Genomic DNA, 19128 nt, shown 5'->3' on the forward strand with positions numbered 1-19128 from the left:
AAACAGTAGAATATCTTCCCTGAAAAAAACCGTTGATAAATAAATTCGGGAATTTGAGTTTGTAACACTTTAACAGCTTTACGACACATATTATTCGTTAAATAAAAAAAATTTTGAATTAGATGAGAATGTAATGAAAGAAAAAGTTCTCAATTATCTATAAAGCAGTTGAATTTCTAATCATAAAATATGATTTTCATAACGCAAAAGCTGATTTTTTACAAAATAGTTGAATTTTGAAAGAAGTTGTTTTTGACAAAAAAATAAATATTTCAATTTCCAATTAACGAATTGAATTCTTCATTAAAAATGTTAGGTAATGGGCAAACTTTCATTAAAAATAATAAACATTCATATATAATTGTTGAGTTTTAAAAAATAGTTTAAAAGTGAACTAAATAGTTAAATAAAACAAAAATGATGATGATATTATACTATTGAAATATATATTTTATGAACTAATATATTATTTAATTAGTCGAGCCTCAACGTCTGGAATGCTTGGAAATATTTATAAATCAACATTATCATTGAATAAAACTATTTTTTTGGAAATTTTGGGTTTCTAAATTGACGATGTAAAAAGTTCTTAATCTTTAAAAAATTCCAGGAAATTCAAAAGAACAAACTGGAAGCAGCTACTAAAATATTATATTATAGTCATTATAAAGAGTCTCCATAATTTTCTTGATTACAAAGTACGTTTTTTAAAGCTTTATAAAACATATTATTAGTTACATTAAAAAAATTGTAGAAAAGATAAGAATTTAATGAAAAAAAGATCTCACTTTGCGATAACTTGACAAATAGAAATTTTATAACCTGGAGCGATGTCAATGATAATAATGTTTACTCGAGATATAAAACTGTGTGATTAATTATTATGAAAGATGCCACGTTCTATTATATTATTATTTCCAATCTTTCATGTGGCAGTTTTTGATACGAAAGCGAAAACTAGGCAACCAATCAGTGGCGTCGATTATAAATAGAATTCTTCTTCTTGCTCGTATATATTGACATTTCGGAAAATTTGTGGGTATTACTGAGGAAAATTAATCAGTTGAAAAGTTTTTATTTGTCGCCATTTACGAGATTTTTGTAAGAAGATGAAGATACTCATCAGCAATCTGCTATCTGCAATCGCATTTCTTGTGCAATTTGGTGGTAAGTGTACTCAATATAGTATAAAATTTAATTTAAATATCCAATGTTACACATTCCAAAAATATAGTTTAAAAAAATGAAGCTAAAATTAAAAATATTGAATGAATGAAGCCTGTTAAATTAACATCTGCTAGCCTCGAAAGGGCTTTTTCATTTTTAATATTTATTATTGTAATTTTTTTTGCTTCTAAATGCATTAAAAATATTATAAATAGGCGACTTGTGAATACAAAAAAGGGTTTTGTATTCTATTGAATACAGTATCATCACCAAAAATTTCCGGATATTTTTGGTAATTTACGGTAATTTGACCAGTTATATTTTGTAACTTTGCATAAATTATCGCAAAATTCTATTATCTGCTATAAAACTTCCGTAAAGTTCTTAGGGCGAGTAGAAGATTATCAGTTCACATAAATTTCTTGTAAAATTACCATAAATTACCAAAAATGTTTATAAATTTCGCGGAATGTAAAAAAATGTTTCAAATTTATTTTTGTATTATTTGTGGTAAGTTACTATATTTACCTATAAAATTACCATAAATGACCTAAAATTTCCAACAAAATTCTAGAAATTTCGAAACATTTTAAAAGTCAATTTTTAAAACTTTATGCTAAGTTCCTATAAATTACCTGTAATATTACCATAAATAACCAATTTTTCAAAATTAATTTCGGGAAATTCATCATAATGTTTAAAATTGAATTTTGGATAATTTATAGTAAGTTATCGTATTTACCTGCACAAATTACCATAAGTACGCAAAAATTTCCATAAATTTTCAGAAATGTATAAAAAAGATTAGAATTGAATTCTGGGTAATATAGTGTAAGTTACCCTATTCACCTGTAAAATTTCCATTAATGACCGAAAATTTCCAGATATTTATAGACAACATTGTATTAAATTTTAGCAATTTATGGTAAGTTATTATAAATAACCCTTCAAAATACCGTAACTGTATTTTGAGAAATGTCTGAAATAAACCATTTGTTACAAAGAATATTAATAATAATAATTAGCCATATAATATACTTTTTTATTTATTCATCTAAACATTTCTGCTCGCTAAATAATATATATTTATAAATAATTTATTTATGATTAGGGTCACAACATGAGCGGAAAAGACTGTGAAATGATCAGGAAAAAACCGGGAATTAAATTAAAACCCGGTAATTTACTACTGATTATAAAGTAATTCAAGTTTTCATAATTTTAGTGATTTCGGACAATTTATAAAAGTTATTTTTACCTTACCTACAGTTGCAGGACATATGAGTGAAAATATTTATCGTTTTTATTTTAGGACAGGGAGGTACAGTTAGGAAATAGAATTTCCCTTGGGACGGGGAATCTTTTACATTAAAGAGGAATTTTTTTATGGAATTAGAACAGGAATTTAGAAAAAAGTAGCTTGAAAAAACCCTTTTCCCAATCCAAATTCTTCACAATTTAAAAGTTACTTCTTCCGAAGTTTAAAAAAAGAGATTGCTTGAAATATTTTTAAGAGTAGAAGTAGTATTTCGCAAAGAATATATTTCTTAATTAAAATATAATTTTTTTTATTTTTTGTTAAGAATTCAGCTTTTTTCTTGAAAATTTATCTACTTGTGGTTAAAAGCTACACACTTTTGTCAAAATTAATTTTATTCTTTTATTATTCGATTTGAGAACATCTAAATGATGATACTTAGATAAACGTTTCTTTTTTGGCTTGTTGGCCTTAAAAAATGGCCTTGCTTACACTTCCATGTTTTGCATCATTTTCTTACAACTATATCTTACAAATTACGATCCATCCACACCTTAAAACTAATCCAGTCGCTTCTATATCCTAACATTCCTCGCTGCGACTTGCCTCGCACTCATGTTTCTCTTTCCTCGCTATGCCTCGCATTGCCAGCCCATTAACAATATTGACAATTTTCTTACACCCACTTCCTCTTCTATTTACAATATTTCCTTCTCCATTCATCTTCTTCCTTCCTTCTCCTCCATCTTACCCAACATTCCTTTCACTCATGGCACTGCCATTTTCTCCATCCTTTTATGCAATAATACATCCATGCTTAACTCACTTCTTTCCACCTCTGCACACTCCTCCAACTAGTGCTCAACTTTTATCTCCCCTTTCCGCACAATCCACACATTCTCTTGTCTGTAGAAAGCCAAAACCTATTAAAGTCCTCCATGAAACCGCATCTTATTCTCGCTATAAGTTCCTGACTTCCTTGCTCACCTTTCTCACACAAATATTGCGCTCTCTCCCTTGGCATAATCCAAACGTCGTTCCCGTTGAACTTCAACTATCTTATTTTCTCCTCTCCATCTGTCTTTTTCTTCTCATTGCAATTTTTTTTAACCAACTCAGATACCTTCCTTTCTTGTGCATCCTTCTAACTTCATCAATCTGCAGTCCAATCGTTCTGAAATACCTTTTCCTGTCCACCTCCACCTTCCCACCCCTACGTCTCTAATACTTATCCCACAACACTACCTCACCAGCTTACTTCCCCTCTCATTCAAGAATTTCTCCTCATATTTACACGCTCTACCTCCCGTTATAATCTCTATACTCATTCTTCCTGTCTTCCTCCTGACAATATAGTTCGGCATATTCCTTGTCAACCTCAGTGCCTACTTCACATACCTCTCCTGTATACTATTTATACCTGCCTCATCACCACATTTACCCTTCTCACCCTCTCTTCCTCCCCTTTTACCATGTCATTTGCCACCGCCCAGCCTCTGTCCCCCATTCAGTCTCTAAGACTCTATCCCTCTTTATTATGTAATCCTACGATTCATTTAAAACTCTCCTCTTCCTGGTACAGCCCCCCACTAAATTCTAGTATTAAATACCCCTCCCCCAGTACCCTCTCATGCACCCTTCCTCTAAACCATCCCTAACCTCGATTTAAATGTTGTCACTCGCCCTTTCTTTCCTCTTTAGTTCGACCGCCTCCTGTAGCCTCCACCTATACCCCCTTGGCAATTTTCGCTGTACTCTATTCCATTCCTTCCTCTTTACCCACGTCCCTATCAGTATAATCACATTAAATTCCTGAATATACCTCCAGAAATCCTCGTCTTTCTTCATTACCCTTTCTACGTTTCAGTACAGCATCTTTAGCACTACTTCACTCTTATATACTCCAACCTACCTTTTTCCTACGAAATCAGTTGTCCTGCACTTCCCTCAATACCTATTTTAGCCATTAACTCACTCTATGCTCTGTGGCAGTGCTTCCACTCCCTGCCTTTCTTCCCCGCTCTTTAGCTTTAATCCTCTTCTCACTATATTATATCTCCTATCTGCGTTCTCTCTTCTCTCCATCCTCAGCTCCATTGCCTTTATCCTTTCCCTATCCGCTCTCTCTTCATTTTCATTCCTACGCTCTCCTACTTTCTCTTCTATCATAAGCGTCACCTTCTCTCAAACACCTTGCTTCTCGCCCTCCCACCCCTGTTAACTGCTTCCATTCCCGACTCTCCCTCCACCTTTTCTAGCTTTTTATACCCCCCTTTCCTTCCACACCTTAATATCTTATTTCATCTCCCCTACTTTATCCTCTTTTTTCTTCCTTACTGACGGAAACTCCTTCTGCAATCATTTTACTTTCCCCCTAGTTCTTTTACTTCCTTTTCCCATCTATCATATCTTACCCTCTGGCCCTCCCTTATACTTTCTATCTGTTTCGTAGCCCCCCATACGCCATCCCTGAACTCTTTCACCTGGCATATCAGCACCCCAAAAGCCTCCTTATTCGTTTGCCCCACCATTTGCTCTCTTTGCTTTCCCTTTTCCTCGTCAAGAAATCCTCCCCCTCACTTGAACTGGACGCTCTTTCCCTTGCCTCATCGCTTCCTTCGCTCCGATTGTTCTCCCTTCCTGACGCGCCACTCAACACTGGGTCACGCACAAGTGGCAGTCGTGTCCTTCTGGAATTTTTCTCCCTTTCTAATTCATTGCTAACGCTGCCAGTACTCTCGCTACCCACCTACTGTTCTTCCGTCGGTAACTGCAACCTATTCGTACACACAAGTACGCACTGCAGCCAACAGATGTCTCTTTAGACTGCAGTCGCTTACCGCCATAAAATTTCATAGCGTATTAGGTTATCCTGCACTGGTGCACTCTGATCTGCACCGACGCAGGTCGGAGTGAAAAGGAAGAAGTGAGAAAAAGTAAGATGGAGCGATCGGAGTGCTCTTGCTCCACACCAGTGCAGGATAAACAAATACGCTATTAGTTTGTTTGCTAAACCCCTAACACCCCAACCGTAATATAAATTAATTTATGTCTTCCCAATATACCACTAACAGCCGTACTAACCTCCTAGACTTCCACCCTCACACTCTACTTACACCTTCCACACAAACTCCGTAAAAACTTCTTAACGCCTGTCGCTGCACACTTTCTCACAATCGAATTACTCTCTAAATTTAAAGAAGAAATTTAACTAATTCATTCAGCACACCTAATATTAATTCATGAATCAGTTATTAACAGAAGTGACCCAGGTGATTTTTCGAGGTCATATTTAATCAACAAGGAGTATATTCTCACCAGATTTATAAATAATCTTTATCAACTTTTTCAATTGAACATAAATTTAAAATGCTCTAGGCAGTAGAACGTAAATATATTTTGAACATAACCTCTTCTAATAAAGTGCCTTCTTTAATACAAGTATAACTGATCAATCAGTTATATCAGTGCAGGTGCATATAACTAATTCAATAAGCAATGATCATTTTACTAATCCAATCAATACAATCCTACTAATTGTTAGTGTCTCAATTCTAGCTACAGAAATTAGTAGAGTTTAACTGACAATCAGTTATATTTTGCTATTTCAAATTTAGAGAGCAGGATGACAATTACGTTTGCCATCATCATGTTAGACATCAGACAAGTAGTCATAAAAACTCAGTTGGCGGAGATTGAATAAAAACATCTTTTTTGGACACAGAAGCCAGCATAATACCTAAATGAACTGTACAAACTATTGTTAAGAGTGCCACAGAAATAGTGGCTGACCTATTTAGGAACCTTAATTAACTACTGGAGAAAAAAATTTTTAATAAAAAAATACAGACCTATAAAAATGTTCAAGTACCTTGTAATTTAATGTATGTGTCCAGTTTAGAAAACCTTAACTTTACTATACACGTTATTTTTTCTAATTTTTTAACAAAAATTTAAAATAATAAATCGAATCGTGGTCTATTATTAATATATTATTAAACTAACTTATAGCATTAGTATGTTATAAATTCTAATTTTAATCTTTGATTGTTATGGTTTATTATCAAAATATAGTAATATCTTTAACAATTTTTTAAAAATTATACAGGAAAATACTCATAATATAAGTATAATATAAGTATAATATAAGTATATTATATACAATATCATATGAAAGTATGGTGTGTCAAAGATGTTAAATAGGGTGTTTGAAATATTTGAAGTGTTTTTTAATGATTTTCGCCAAGTCGATGATTCCTGTTTTTCTAGACGTATGGAGTATTATTTCGTCCTAAATTTTTATTTCAGATTGCAAATTTCTATTCTGTGGATACGTAAATACTAAAAGTTTAAGATCCACTTCAGTTTCCCATTAAAAAAAAAATTAAATTTTTTAATTTTGCTACAAACTAATTGGACGTGTATATAAAATTTCCGAAGATTTGAAAGGCAATGTAAAACTTTGGAAGATTTTGTAAAAATGTCAAAGCTTTTTAAAAAATTCGAAAGGTTTCTAGAAAGTAAAGACTTTTTTAAGATTTCTGGAAAAATGTTGAGTTACTTTTTCATTAGAAAAAAGATTTTTAGAGAAAATTCAAAGTGTTTTGAAATCATTTCAAAATATTTCTTGAAATGTCCAAAAATAATCTGGAGGATTTGAGGAAATTTGTTTTAATCTGTACAGATTTAAAAATTTTAAGGATTAATTTGAGTCAATACTCAATATTAAAGAATTTAAATTTATTTACGAGGGTTTATAACTGCATAATATTTTTTCAATAATGTTTATTAATAAAGCATACTTATATTATGAGTATTTTTTATATAATCTTTTTCACTTCGTTAAATAAATTACTATATTTTCATAATAGCCAATAGAAAATCACAAAAAGATAAAAATTTGTAACATATTACTTCTACATAGTTAGTTCGGTAATATGTTAGCGATATATCACGATTCGATTTCTTTAAATGATTTTTCTAAAAAAAATTAACGTAAAAAAAGTGTTTTGTAGCGGATTTTTATTTTAGTTTGAAAAGGCTTCTATTGTCATCAGAAAGCATATCCCATGAATAGATTCTGTTTACACAGAAAAGTAATAATACTCTGATAAATGGTATATAGGGGAATCATTTCGCAACTGCCTCAACTTTAAAAGTCACTTTTTTCGATTGTTTTCAAATTCTGGGAATAAATTCGCATATACCACAGTACTTAATTTACAAATTTATAGACCAGCATTCCCACCCGTCTATAAGTTGTTTGGGGGGGGGGGGGTGAATTTTCTACTTCAACGATTGTCTCACGTATACGTTGCGTTTATTTAAATAGAGATATTACATAGGAATTAATAATTAACGCCTGATTTTTGTGAGTCCCCTTACCTCTCGCTATTCTAGGTGCTTGATTTTGTAAGTCCCAGACCCTCTCACTTTACAATCTATCAGGGCTTCCAAATCTTCTTCGCATTGGCTTTCAACTGTTTCAAATTTCCCTACTCTTCCTAATACTAGGGCTACGAGTGCGATTAAGGGGCGAAACATTTTTCAGGACATTTTCTCTTTCCTTTTGGAGTACTCTTATTTTTTGGAGCAATTTCAGGTACGGGAAATATGATACAGTTGAAAGCTGACGCGAAGAAGAGGTGAACAGCCCTAATAGGTTTTAAATTGAGAGGCAAGTAGAATTACAAAAATATAGCACTTTGAATTATGAGACGCAAGGGAACTCACAAAAATCAAGCACCCTAATTTTTTCTTAAAATATAAGAAGTTAAAAAGGGGTGGTCATCCTGGTCTCTAATTTGTGATTTAAGTACTATTAGATAGGCGAAGACATTCCCAGAATTTGAAGATAATCGAAGAACATCACTTTTAAAGTTAGGGCAGTTAAAAAATAATATGATAGTTCTTATGTTACTTTCAATCAACTTTCGGCGGAATACCTTAATGCTATTATTTTTCAGTTAGAATATGATGACCTTAAAACAGTTAATCCTGTTGGAAACAAAACAATAGTTTATAAATATGAGTAACTTATTTTGTTAAAAAAATGTGTATTAATTCTTGAAAAAATTGATTAAAAGTATTTGATCGCATCTTAAAACGAGCAATTGCTGCTCCAAGTTTGGATATTTTGATTAAAATTTTAAAAGTGTCTGAGAGTCATTTTCTGCAAAACAATGTTGCCATTTTTGCAGGGCTACAAAAAGCAAGCACAGAATATGCTATTCAAAAATTAAAATCCCCTATGTCATAGTAGTACATTTCAGAAACATTGCGAGGACATTTAAAACGGAAAAAACGTTCTTGTTATAAAACGCAAACCAAAGCTGAATTAACTAAAATATTTTGATTTTTTTAAATTGCTAGTTTTATTGTCATTGATTTGAAATTAATAACCCTAGAAAAACTAAATAACCGAATCTCATCATTCTCTTGTGGCTTCATAGAACAAAATGATAAGCCAGGACCGGCTTCTGAGAGATCTACAGTGATTTTTCTCAATTGTGAGCATTAGTTTTCGCAGGTATGTTCCGCTAGTACCTCCGCGATAGAATCTGTGTATTGTGCTAATGCCATAATTTTAAGCTACTTTTAGGCATCGATGCCAATTTTATTGGTTCTTTTAGTTTTTTTTTTAACCGGCTTTTGGATGGCGATCCTTAGATTACGCAAATTCAAACAACAATAACCATTTTAAAAAAAAGTAGAAATCAGAATTACAATAATAATTAAACGGAATTAGAGAGAGAATCGAATGAAATATAATTCTACAGGGGAAAAACAGCTCATGATACAGGACATAATTTTAGACCAGAATAGATACATATGCGAAAAGGGGAAAATTATCTCCGTCGGAACAATTTTTATGGAACATTGAAAAACTTATAGCACACAGAAATTTCAAGATATAAAACGAAGTCATTTTTGAGTTTGACTCGTCCATAAGGGAAAGGGTAAAATTATCTCTGCTAACACAATTTTGTGGGAATACATTTGGGAAACCGAGAGCACATTCAAATATTCTAAGATATAAAGTAAAGTCATTTTGGAATCCAAATCATGGATAAGGGAAAGGGAAAATTATCTCAGCTAATACAATTTTACAGGAATATATTGGGAGACTGAAGGTAATTTGAAATACTCTGAGATATCGAATAAGGTCATTTTAGAGTCTAAAATGTCTATAGGGTAAAGGGGAATGATCTCAGGTGATACAATTTTACAGGAATATATTGGGAGACTGAAAGCATATTGAAATACTCTAAATATCAAATACGGTCATTTTAGAGTCTTAATTGTCTATGGGGAAAAGGTGAATGATCTCAGCTAATACAATTTTACAGGAATATATTGGGAGACTGAAAGGACATAGTTGCCGTTTAATTCAGATAGAATGGTAAGACACATGCTTTCGTACTCGGCAGTCCGTTAAAAAATATTTCACAGACTCATAATATTAGTAATACAAATAACAATCAAATAATAGTTGGTATGATTTTGCCAAGGAGTAAAATTATTAAAAAAAAAAACAATATGATAAAATTATTTGGACTTAAATCCTTGGCCAAACCATAAATATAAGGATAAAGATCCTACCTTAGTACAAATTACTCAGAGGATCGCCGGGGATCACGTGGTTCGCACCTTGAGTTCACAAACTAGACTGATTTTGAAATCTACACATGCTAACGCGATGAACCGTGATTGATGGGCGAAATAATAATTGTCCTGCGCAGAGGACTAATTTCAATTGCTACTGTTAAGAGTGAGATCCTAATGTAGGCTCGTTTCCATTGGTCTGCCCTATGGCCTTTTCTTCTCTTCGTTGTATCTCCCTCTGCCTCGCTGAACCAAGTCATCGACCAAGTTTATTTCCTTTTTCTCGAATAGCGGGAAAAGCGATCCTTGGAAAGTCGAGGCTAGGGGGATGGCTAAATGCACTCCTGTGCGAGAAATGGAGACCGGAAGTCAATTCTTTGAACGGCATATGTAATTTTGGACACCGTGACTCCCAAAGCAATAGATAAGAGAAACGGCATCAAGCCAGATGGCCAAAGAGAGAGGAGATTCAATAATCCGGGAGGGAGAGCCAAAAGAAGAATTCGCAGAAGGTCACAAGACAGAAGAACCCTTGCTAAGGTGTAGAAGACGACAGACCCTAGTCTATGACGCAATGTGAGATGGTGGGGACCTTAACGATTCATCACTCAAGACCGCAAAATTCGAAAGCTCTCTTAGCGTTGTTTAGCGAAAAATACAAAAAAGTGTAACATAGGCAAATAAATTTTAAATCTCAAAAAGAAATAACAATAAGGAATGCCGAATTTACTCTCGATGCAAACCAAGCGTATTTGACTAAATTTTCAAGTAACTTTGTTTTTGTGATATTCGGGAATTCCGCAACATCAGCGTAAGTGAATATTTTATTTTATGGTTAGTCTTGAGAAAATAGGGATTGTTTTTTCATAATTAATTTTTGCAGTTTTTGAAAGCGAAAAATTTAAGGGTGGTTGATTTTTTTAATTCTTTTGATTTTCTGTAGTGGACGTGCTGGCGGCCTGCACGTTCACACAAAAATCTGCCAAAAGAACTAAAAGGGCCCAAAAATCGGCACTAGTGTTAAAAAAAGCCAAAAAAAAACTAAAATTATACCATCAAGAAAATATTCTTTTAATTAGAATTCCAAAGATCTTCAATCCCAAGAGTTTAGAGGAACAGCTTAAAGTAACCTATGGTAAGGTTTTGAACTACTGCAATTTAATCAAAGGATGCAATATCGAAGTGTTAACTGGCATTACAGTAAGTTCAAAAGCTCCAATAATTGTGATACATCAAATACGATGGAGATTATGAAGACGGCTTCTTTTTAGTTAATTTGCGGAACTGGAATCATGTGCCTGCTAACAACTTGCACTATAGTTATGGGAACATTTTTAATAGTTCTACTGTACCAAAGCATTAGATATTTGCTTGAAGATTCATCTCTTGGGATAAGAACTGACCTATTTTGATAGAAATGATCTCTTTCGTTGAAAATTCAAATGTTTTACAAAACGTTTCAGAAAATTATATGACTATGTTTGGTGTATACATCTTGATGCAGCAATTGCAGAGATCCGTCAAGCTAGCATCTTCACAATTGAAATTTAAAAACTTCTTTGTATCAGAACTGTGGGATGTTTAAATTCGTTTCTGGCCTCTATTGTCGATTTTTAGGCTATAATAATTTGTTTAAAAGTTGAAACTTCGATTAGAGTGGCTTGCTTGCATCAAGCTTGCATCTCTACTGTGTACAAAAAATGAAGAAAGAAAAGAATATAAATCAAACACGATAGAATTTCAGACTTTTTTGAGCTTTTAAGAGCTCTTTGAAATGCAATAAAATATGGTCAAAAATCACCCTTATGAAAAACAGGAACCTCCCACTTAAAATCAAGTACCTACCTATAAATCCGAATTTAAATTTTGGAAGGAGCAAAAAAATCAGAGACTTTATTTACCGTATAAATATACGAATGAAGATTTTTTTCCAGTGAAGAATTAATGAAAGTGTACCATGGTGGGGGGGGGGGGCGGGTTTGACGTCAAGGGTTAAAGCTGAAAACCGCATTTCATATGTTTAAGGAGTTTTCAAAGAGATTATTATTTGACAGTCTCATATGCCTGGTAACGAGGATTTCTTTTTAACGTTATAGAATAGATACCCAAAAATCTGTACTGAAATTTTTGCGGAGCACGCTAATCATTATAATCGCTTTGAAATGTAAGACATGGTATTTTCAAAAAATTCAAAGCAACGTAATGTTTGCAATTTTCAAATTCTTTAAAAACATTCTAATTTTTTTAACTGAATCGCCTAAAAATTATACAAGAATATCACTCACCTAATATAATTATTCATTGAATTACAATTCATGATTTTTTAACAAATTAAAAAATGGCTTAAAAGCCCATTTTATTACAAGGATATATTACAAGTTTTAGAATTACATATTACCGGGAAAATATAAAAAAAAATTCTAAAATTCATTTCGAGCGATTTTGAGCTTAGAATTATTGATTGCGAAATTTTAAAATTGATTTTTTATCATTTTAAAATAACGATTCTCTGTTTTATTTTTATAGAACTGAATGCTTCAGGACTTAGATTCGAACTATCAACCCGGCTCACGCCAAAAGTTGTTCCTAGATCACGGAATCCCCAACAAATTGTGCGTGCGCCAGATGAGCGTATTCTTCATGGTGATACCTTCATTTCGTTGTGGCTAGATCCTCAAAATCGACGAACAGTTTTGAAAGCTGACCATGGGATGAACATTTCTCCAGGTGACGCATTTGTTTCTGGGAACGATTTTTACATGAAACTTACTGAAATAGGAGACGCTCAAGGAAATTTTACAGTTGTGGGATATTTCTGGCCGTCTAGAGTACTTTTTGGAGTCCGAGCACCTTGCCCAGGTAACAACCCACTAGAAATAGCAGCTATTATTAAATTTGTCATAAAAGTAACGGAGCAGACCTGTATCTTTTTAAGCGAGCTATTTTTCACAAAGTCTAGGGTCATTTTCGTAGTAACTTTTTGCAAGGAACCTAATGGTGACCTTATTTTTTACCTTTAGGCATTATTGCGGAATATTCCATAGCGGACAAACTTATGTAAGTATCACGCGTTGATGCGAGTCTAAATTTTGTCCTTAAACATGACTTGGCGGGCGTTTGAAATTCATAACCGCTTTGGTCGGGTAAGTGAGGTCAATTTTTTGCTTCAAAGGAAAAAAATTACGCAAGGTGGTTTTGAGGTAGCTAAGGCTGCATATGTATCTGATCAATTTGACTTTCGTCTGGACCTTCGGGATAACCTTGATGACCTTCAAACTGCTGTTCAGTCAGAGCCTATGACAAAATCAACAAAAATGGTCCTCGGGTTGCGAGTAGAGGGTCTCTATACCACGGGTTTCTGCTAAATATGATCACAATAATTAATAAGTATTCGTGGACAATTGTCCAGGGATGTTCCCGTAAGAATTAACCCCTTAGCAAAGGCGCAACAACACTGCTGGATGCTGAATGGTAATTAGGCCATGTTTCTGAAACGGTGTCTCTGGGATACAGGGCGACGTCTCAGTATGGAAGTATAACGAAGAACCAGCGAAACGCTCCAATTTCATGGTGTTATCAATTCAAGGATGACTTGCTAGACTGCTAAGATTTCAGCATTATCTTTGTTAGAGGAGGATTTATGGCAAGTATGATTATTTGAAGACCCTGTATGAGATATTCACAGCTGTTTTAAGCATTATGATTGTACGAAGAATCGATCCTGTGGGAAGAGAAATGTACGAACAACGTTGCTCGCAAAAAGTGCAGAATGATTTCAAATAAACCTGCTAATTGAAGTGATGTGGCTGAAAAGACGTGGAATCCCTTCAGCGCGTCCTGTGAATGGTCTGGATTGACTACCGGAAAACTTTGAATCCAATTTTTTTATCCTTCACCAAAGTGTACGCGTTTTTTGTAGATCTAAAAGGCGCGTTCCCTTCGGTAGATAGAGGGAGTACGTGGGAGGAAATGAAAGAGAAGGGACTGAAGAGGGGCACGATCGATAGGATAAGGGAGGTATATGAGGAGACGAAATATCGGGTGAGAGGAGGGTAGGAAATCTTTGAGAGATTCTGGATGAGTAGGGGGTTGAGGCAAGAGTGCCCACGTAACCCAACGCTTTTTTCAATTTTGATCGCGGATGGGGAAAGTAAGCGAGCGGCTGGAGTGGTAGGAGGAGTTAGGGTAGGAGGAGTTAGGGTAGGAGGAGTTAGGGTAGGAGGAGTTAGGGTAGGAGGTGTTAGGATATGGTCACTAGCATATGCAGATGACATAGTGCTGTCGGCAAAGAGTGAAGAGGCTTTAAAGGAGATTATTAAGAGGTTGAGAAGATACTTGGACAAAAATAGGTTAGAGTTAAATGCGGACAAGTCGAAGGTTATGGTGTTCAGTAAGAGCGGAGGGAGAGATAGGGGAAAGAAGTTGAAGTGAAAGGGAAAAGCGGTACAGGAAGTGAAAGAGTTTGTTTACTTGGGATTCCTGTTTCGAAGGAATGGGGGAGTGGATGGTCATATAAAATAGAGTGTGAGAAGGGAAAATATGGAGATGAGGCTGGAGCGGGGGCTGGGGGAGAGGTTGTTCGCAGATGATTTTGTAAGAAGAATGAAATTGTTTGATTCGCTAGTGATGAGTGTCTTATTTTACGGAGTGGAGGTGTAGGCGTGGAAGGTAAGTGAGGAGGTAAATAGGATACAGGAGAGGTATGTAAAGTGGTTGAAGTTAGCAGGAGGCACGAGGAAGGAAGAAAGGTATATAAGTTGGTTCAAAAGAATGGCATGGAGAAAGAGAAGGCAGAAGGACAGGCAGACAGGCAGAGAGTCAAGGTTTAACGGGAACTACGTGTGGATTATTCCAAGGCAGAGAGCGCAATATTTGTGTGAGAAAGAAGACCAAGGTAGTCAGAGACTTATAGCGAGAATGAGATGCGGTTGCATGGATGGTTATAATAGGTTTTGGCTCTCTAAAGAGAAGAGAATGTGTGAACTGTGCGGGAAAGGGGATGCAAAAGTTGAGCACTAGTTGGAGGAGTGTAAAGAGGTGGAAGGGAGTAATATAAGCATGAGGTATTGTTGCATTAAAGGGGGGACAAGAGGGCAGTAGCATGGGTGAAGGGGGTGTTGGGTGAGATGGAGAAAAAGAGAAGGAAGAAGGAAGAGGAATGGAAGAGTAAAGATTGTAAATAGGAGAGAAAGTAGATGTAAGAAAAATGTAAATATTGTAAATAGTAGTTAAGTATCAGGTGTTTGCCGCGGAAACAGAGGCTGGTAATGCGAGGCATAGCGATAAAAGAGCCTCTTTTATAATATTATGTATTTTTTAATTTTTATATGAAATTTTAATTCATTTGAATTCACAAATTTTTATATTTTTAAGCTCGTTCAACCGTGCTGGAACCTAATTCATCACAATGGTTTATCTTGCATTATGGGAGAGGCTATAGGGTAAAGACAAATCGTCGTACCGGAGAAGTGGAATATGTTACCCTCTTGCCTAGAAATGTACATGAAAAACCAGAAAATCAACATGGTCTTCAACGCCAACGGTTTGGAATGAATGGCGTGCACTTTTGGATCTACTATGAACAGGAGAAAGGAGTTTTGGGAGCTGAATACATCCCACCTTCTCCTTGATTGCATCCACATTTATCTATACACAAAAGTTTTAACAAATAAGTGCACATTGTGTAATATGCCCTTGATTCATATTCCTGAATAACGATATACAAAGTTTAAAAACTATTATTGTGACTGCGACTTTCTCAATATTTTAATATTTCGATTTAAGCCATATCGAATACTTGTAGAACCTGTAACCGGGATTCCTGTTATACTTGATACCATGAAATACGGGCAGCATTCAGCAATTTTAAAGTAGTAAGCCTTAATGCTAGTTATTTCTGAACATCATCACTAAAAAACTAAAAAATGGAAATCCCGAACCTACACATCACAAACCCACAACCCGAAACCCACAAACGCCAAACCCACGAACCCCCATCCCACCAACACCAGATACACACATCCCAAACCAACACACTCTAAACCCATAAACCCTAAACCTACACAACTAGTGACGCCGGTCGATACGAGACTGTCTTGATATCGTATCTAAAAATCTCGGGTTTTTCTTGTATCGATATCGGTTTCCGCGACTTCAGTTTTGGTTTTGTCTCGTTTCGTTTTAGTATTGGAGAATCGATATATATCACTCGTAGCGTCTCGGGATTCTAAGACTAGAAGGCCAGGTGGTCGCTTCCTACGAAACAACAGTAGAAAGGGAATGGTGACGAATTTCAACTACCTGAGTACCAAGAACCTGTTCTTGTTATTAAAGTCTGAATTTTCAAATAAACAAAAGATATTTCCGGAATTTCTTTTATAACTTCATTATTTTCAATGACAACTTTCTATATTACAAAAACGGAAGGTGGCAGTACATAACTGGAAAACCAACAAAATAGGAATATTTCGAACGAGGAAAAGAAGCATGTAAAATCGAAATCATCGTTAAAGGATGAAGCAAGTGTCTACTTCCAAAATGATGTATTGCTTAACGTAAGTCAATATAGTTTTATTACAAAAATTTATTGACGTCTGATGAAGTAGATGTTTAAGTTGGCATTCTCAAATTGAAACTAATCTGAAACTGGATCAGGCTCGACTGCAGATTGTGATAAAATTTAATGTCTTAGTTAAAAACAATGGACAAAATTACTCCGGAGATATAAACCGTGAGCGTAGGGGTAAATAAAATTTAATGACAGATAATTCGCTGAATCTGAGAAAAACGACCGAGAATTTGGAGATAAAATTCCATGGGTTTTCAAAATCAGCTTAGGATACCGATTAGAAATGGAATTTTTAATTTGTTACAAAAATAAAAACGTATGCCCGAGATATGGCTGCTTTCCAGTAAAATGTCAATTTATTATTTTTGTTTTAATACTAAGAATATTAACAATTTTCAGATTAAATTTTGCTACATATTTTTAAATAATTATGAAGATAATATTAATATAATCAAATTAAAAAACCCAAAAGGAAGTGAAATTGTACTTCACTAACACTAAAACACATCTTATAATAATAACCTATTATACATATTAATACATTACAAAATCTGAGAAATAATTGGTCAGTTTGACGTTTCGAATTTTAGAGCTTCTAGAAATTTGGAAGAAAATATGAAATATTGTCTTTAACAAACAATTAGTACAATAAAAAATTATTAAAGATTTTTCAAGGTATTTTAGGAAAATATTTATATTTTCTTTTAACCTTTCAATATTATTTTAAATTTTTTTCCAAAATTTTAAAAAATGTACGTTTTTGATTGAAAGTTTTGCTTATTTCAAATTGTATCTTATAAATTTTTTTTTAACTTTTCAGAAATTCGGAACTTTATAAACTTCTTCAAATGACTTTGTTCTACGCCTCCTAAACGTATCCTTCCTTCGGAGAACGAATTTTTTAATTTTATGCTTTAAATTAGGGATTTTTTTTCGGATGTGAAATAAAATGGGGGGATAGTTGCCCTCTAGCATGCCAAAAATTTTGCAATGCAGTTTTTGACGACCCTAGTGCATAATGCTTGTCTTATCATTCTTTTTCTTATCTTGCATAGTTTGACCAAAAATTGTAGAACGACTTTTTTCAGGGACCCGGTACGGAGGTTTTACTCCGGTTAAATTTTTCTCCTCGTTGTTACGAAATTAGGGGCATTGGAGGTTTTAAGCCTTAGGAGGGTTTTTGAAAATCGAGAAAATCTTTTTAATCACTATGGTTCTAAAATCATTTTCAGTGAGGAGCATTTATGATCGGAGTGGAAATTATTTTCTGGTCCACAATTTCGTACAGTACCGTAATCATAACAAAATGTTTCTGAAACAAAAAGTTGTCTCAGTATCAGTATCAGTATCCTCAGGAGCTGAAAATGTTTCTCGTGAAATTCTGAAGCATCTTTCTAAAAAATGAGTTAATATGTCAACTTTGCCATGAATCGGATGCAATGGTTGCCTTAGTAACACAGAAAGCACTCTGGTATTATTCATCCTTTAGAGACAGAGATTTCAGAATCATTGCAAAAGTAGCTTCCTTTTGTCGATTTCGAAACTATTCATTGTGATTCGCCCGCAGTTGATGCCAATGAAATCGGTACTGATCAGAAATACTTTCATGATATTTGCAAAACTGTCTCATCTGGAAACCCTGACAAATTGTTTCAGATTTTGGGCTTTATCGTCCATGCGCTTACGTTAAATATATATTTTTTAATCTGTAAATCGGCCTGTAAGTTACTGGTATCAAGTAGAAACTTTTTGTTCCTAGGGTATTTTAAAATACCAAAAAATTCTGCTCGCTCTAACGGCTATCCTAAATTATGCTGGTGAATATAATACGTTATAATATATAATTTTTAGAAGTTTATTTTGGCTTCCCGAAAATAACAATTTCTCTGAAAGAACTCCTACTTATTGGTAAGTTTTGCGTGTGTGATAAAATGAGGCAATTACGCCTCGTCGGGATCCATCAAGTATCAAGGGAAGGTGTCGAAAGAATTATGCTTGCAACAAAATAAAACACCTAATACATGCATTTACAGAATCGAAGACCAGGAAGCTTTCAAAAGTTTATAATTTATCATTTCCAAAATAAAAATGCTCTGCTTGTGACGAATGGGTATCAATTTTCAAAAATCTTTGAAAACTGTACAAATGTGACCGATCTAGAAGTGAAATTAGCATTAGAATACTATTTAAGTGATCAAGTAGATTGCACCAGGCAAATCTCAAATAAAAGCTATTTAACGCGAAGTTTTATTAAAAAGTATTAGATTCAAATTGATGCTTTCAAAATGGAATATCATTGCATTGATTGCACCATTTTTGAGCTTTTACTTATTGGATTCAGAACAAGAGAAGGGATGGAGAAATCAAAGAGGAGAAATATCGCGCTGAGTGCAATTAAAATAATTTATAAATGCAATGTGACTTTGCTGAGGATGATAAGTTAATTGTAAGCGATGCATTTTAAACTAATCTTTGGACAAATGAGCAGATATCGATCTTTACTGCTGTTTGTGATTGAGGCGCAGAAACC

At 34.2% G+C, this 19128-nt stretch overlaps 1 protein-coding gene across 1 annotated transcript; it reads left to right on the forward strand.

Moving 5' to 3' along the window:
• The first annotated feature begins 956 nt into the window (after positions 1 to 956).
• On the forward strand, positions 957 to 15736 carry LOC117172044. Its single transcript, XM_033359776.1, has 3 exons — positions 957 to 1167; positions 12557 to 12889; positions 15404 to 15736. The coding sequence occupies exons 1-3, from the start codon at positions 1110 to 1112 to the stop codon at positions 15658 to 15660; spliced, it is 648 nt and encodes a 215-aa protein (XP_033215667.1). The 5' UTR covers positions 957 to 1109; the 3' UTR covers positions 15661 to 15736.
• The last annotated feature ends 3392 nt before the right edge of the window (positions 15737 to 19128 follow it).

Source organism: Belonocnema kinseyi, chromosome 4 (assembly GCF_010883055.1).
Source record: "Belonocnema kinseyi isolate 2016_QV_RU_SX_M_011 chromosome 4, B_treatae_v1, whole genome shotgun sequence".
Classification (NCBI taxonomy): domain Eukaryota; kingdom Metazoa; phylum Arthropoda; class Insecta; order Hymenoptera; family Cynipidae; genus Belonocnema; species Belonocnema kinseyi.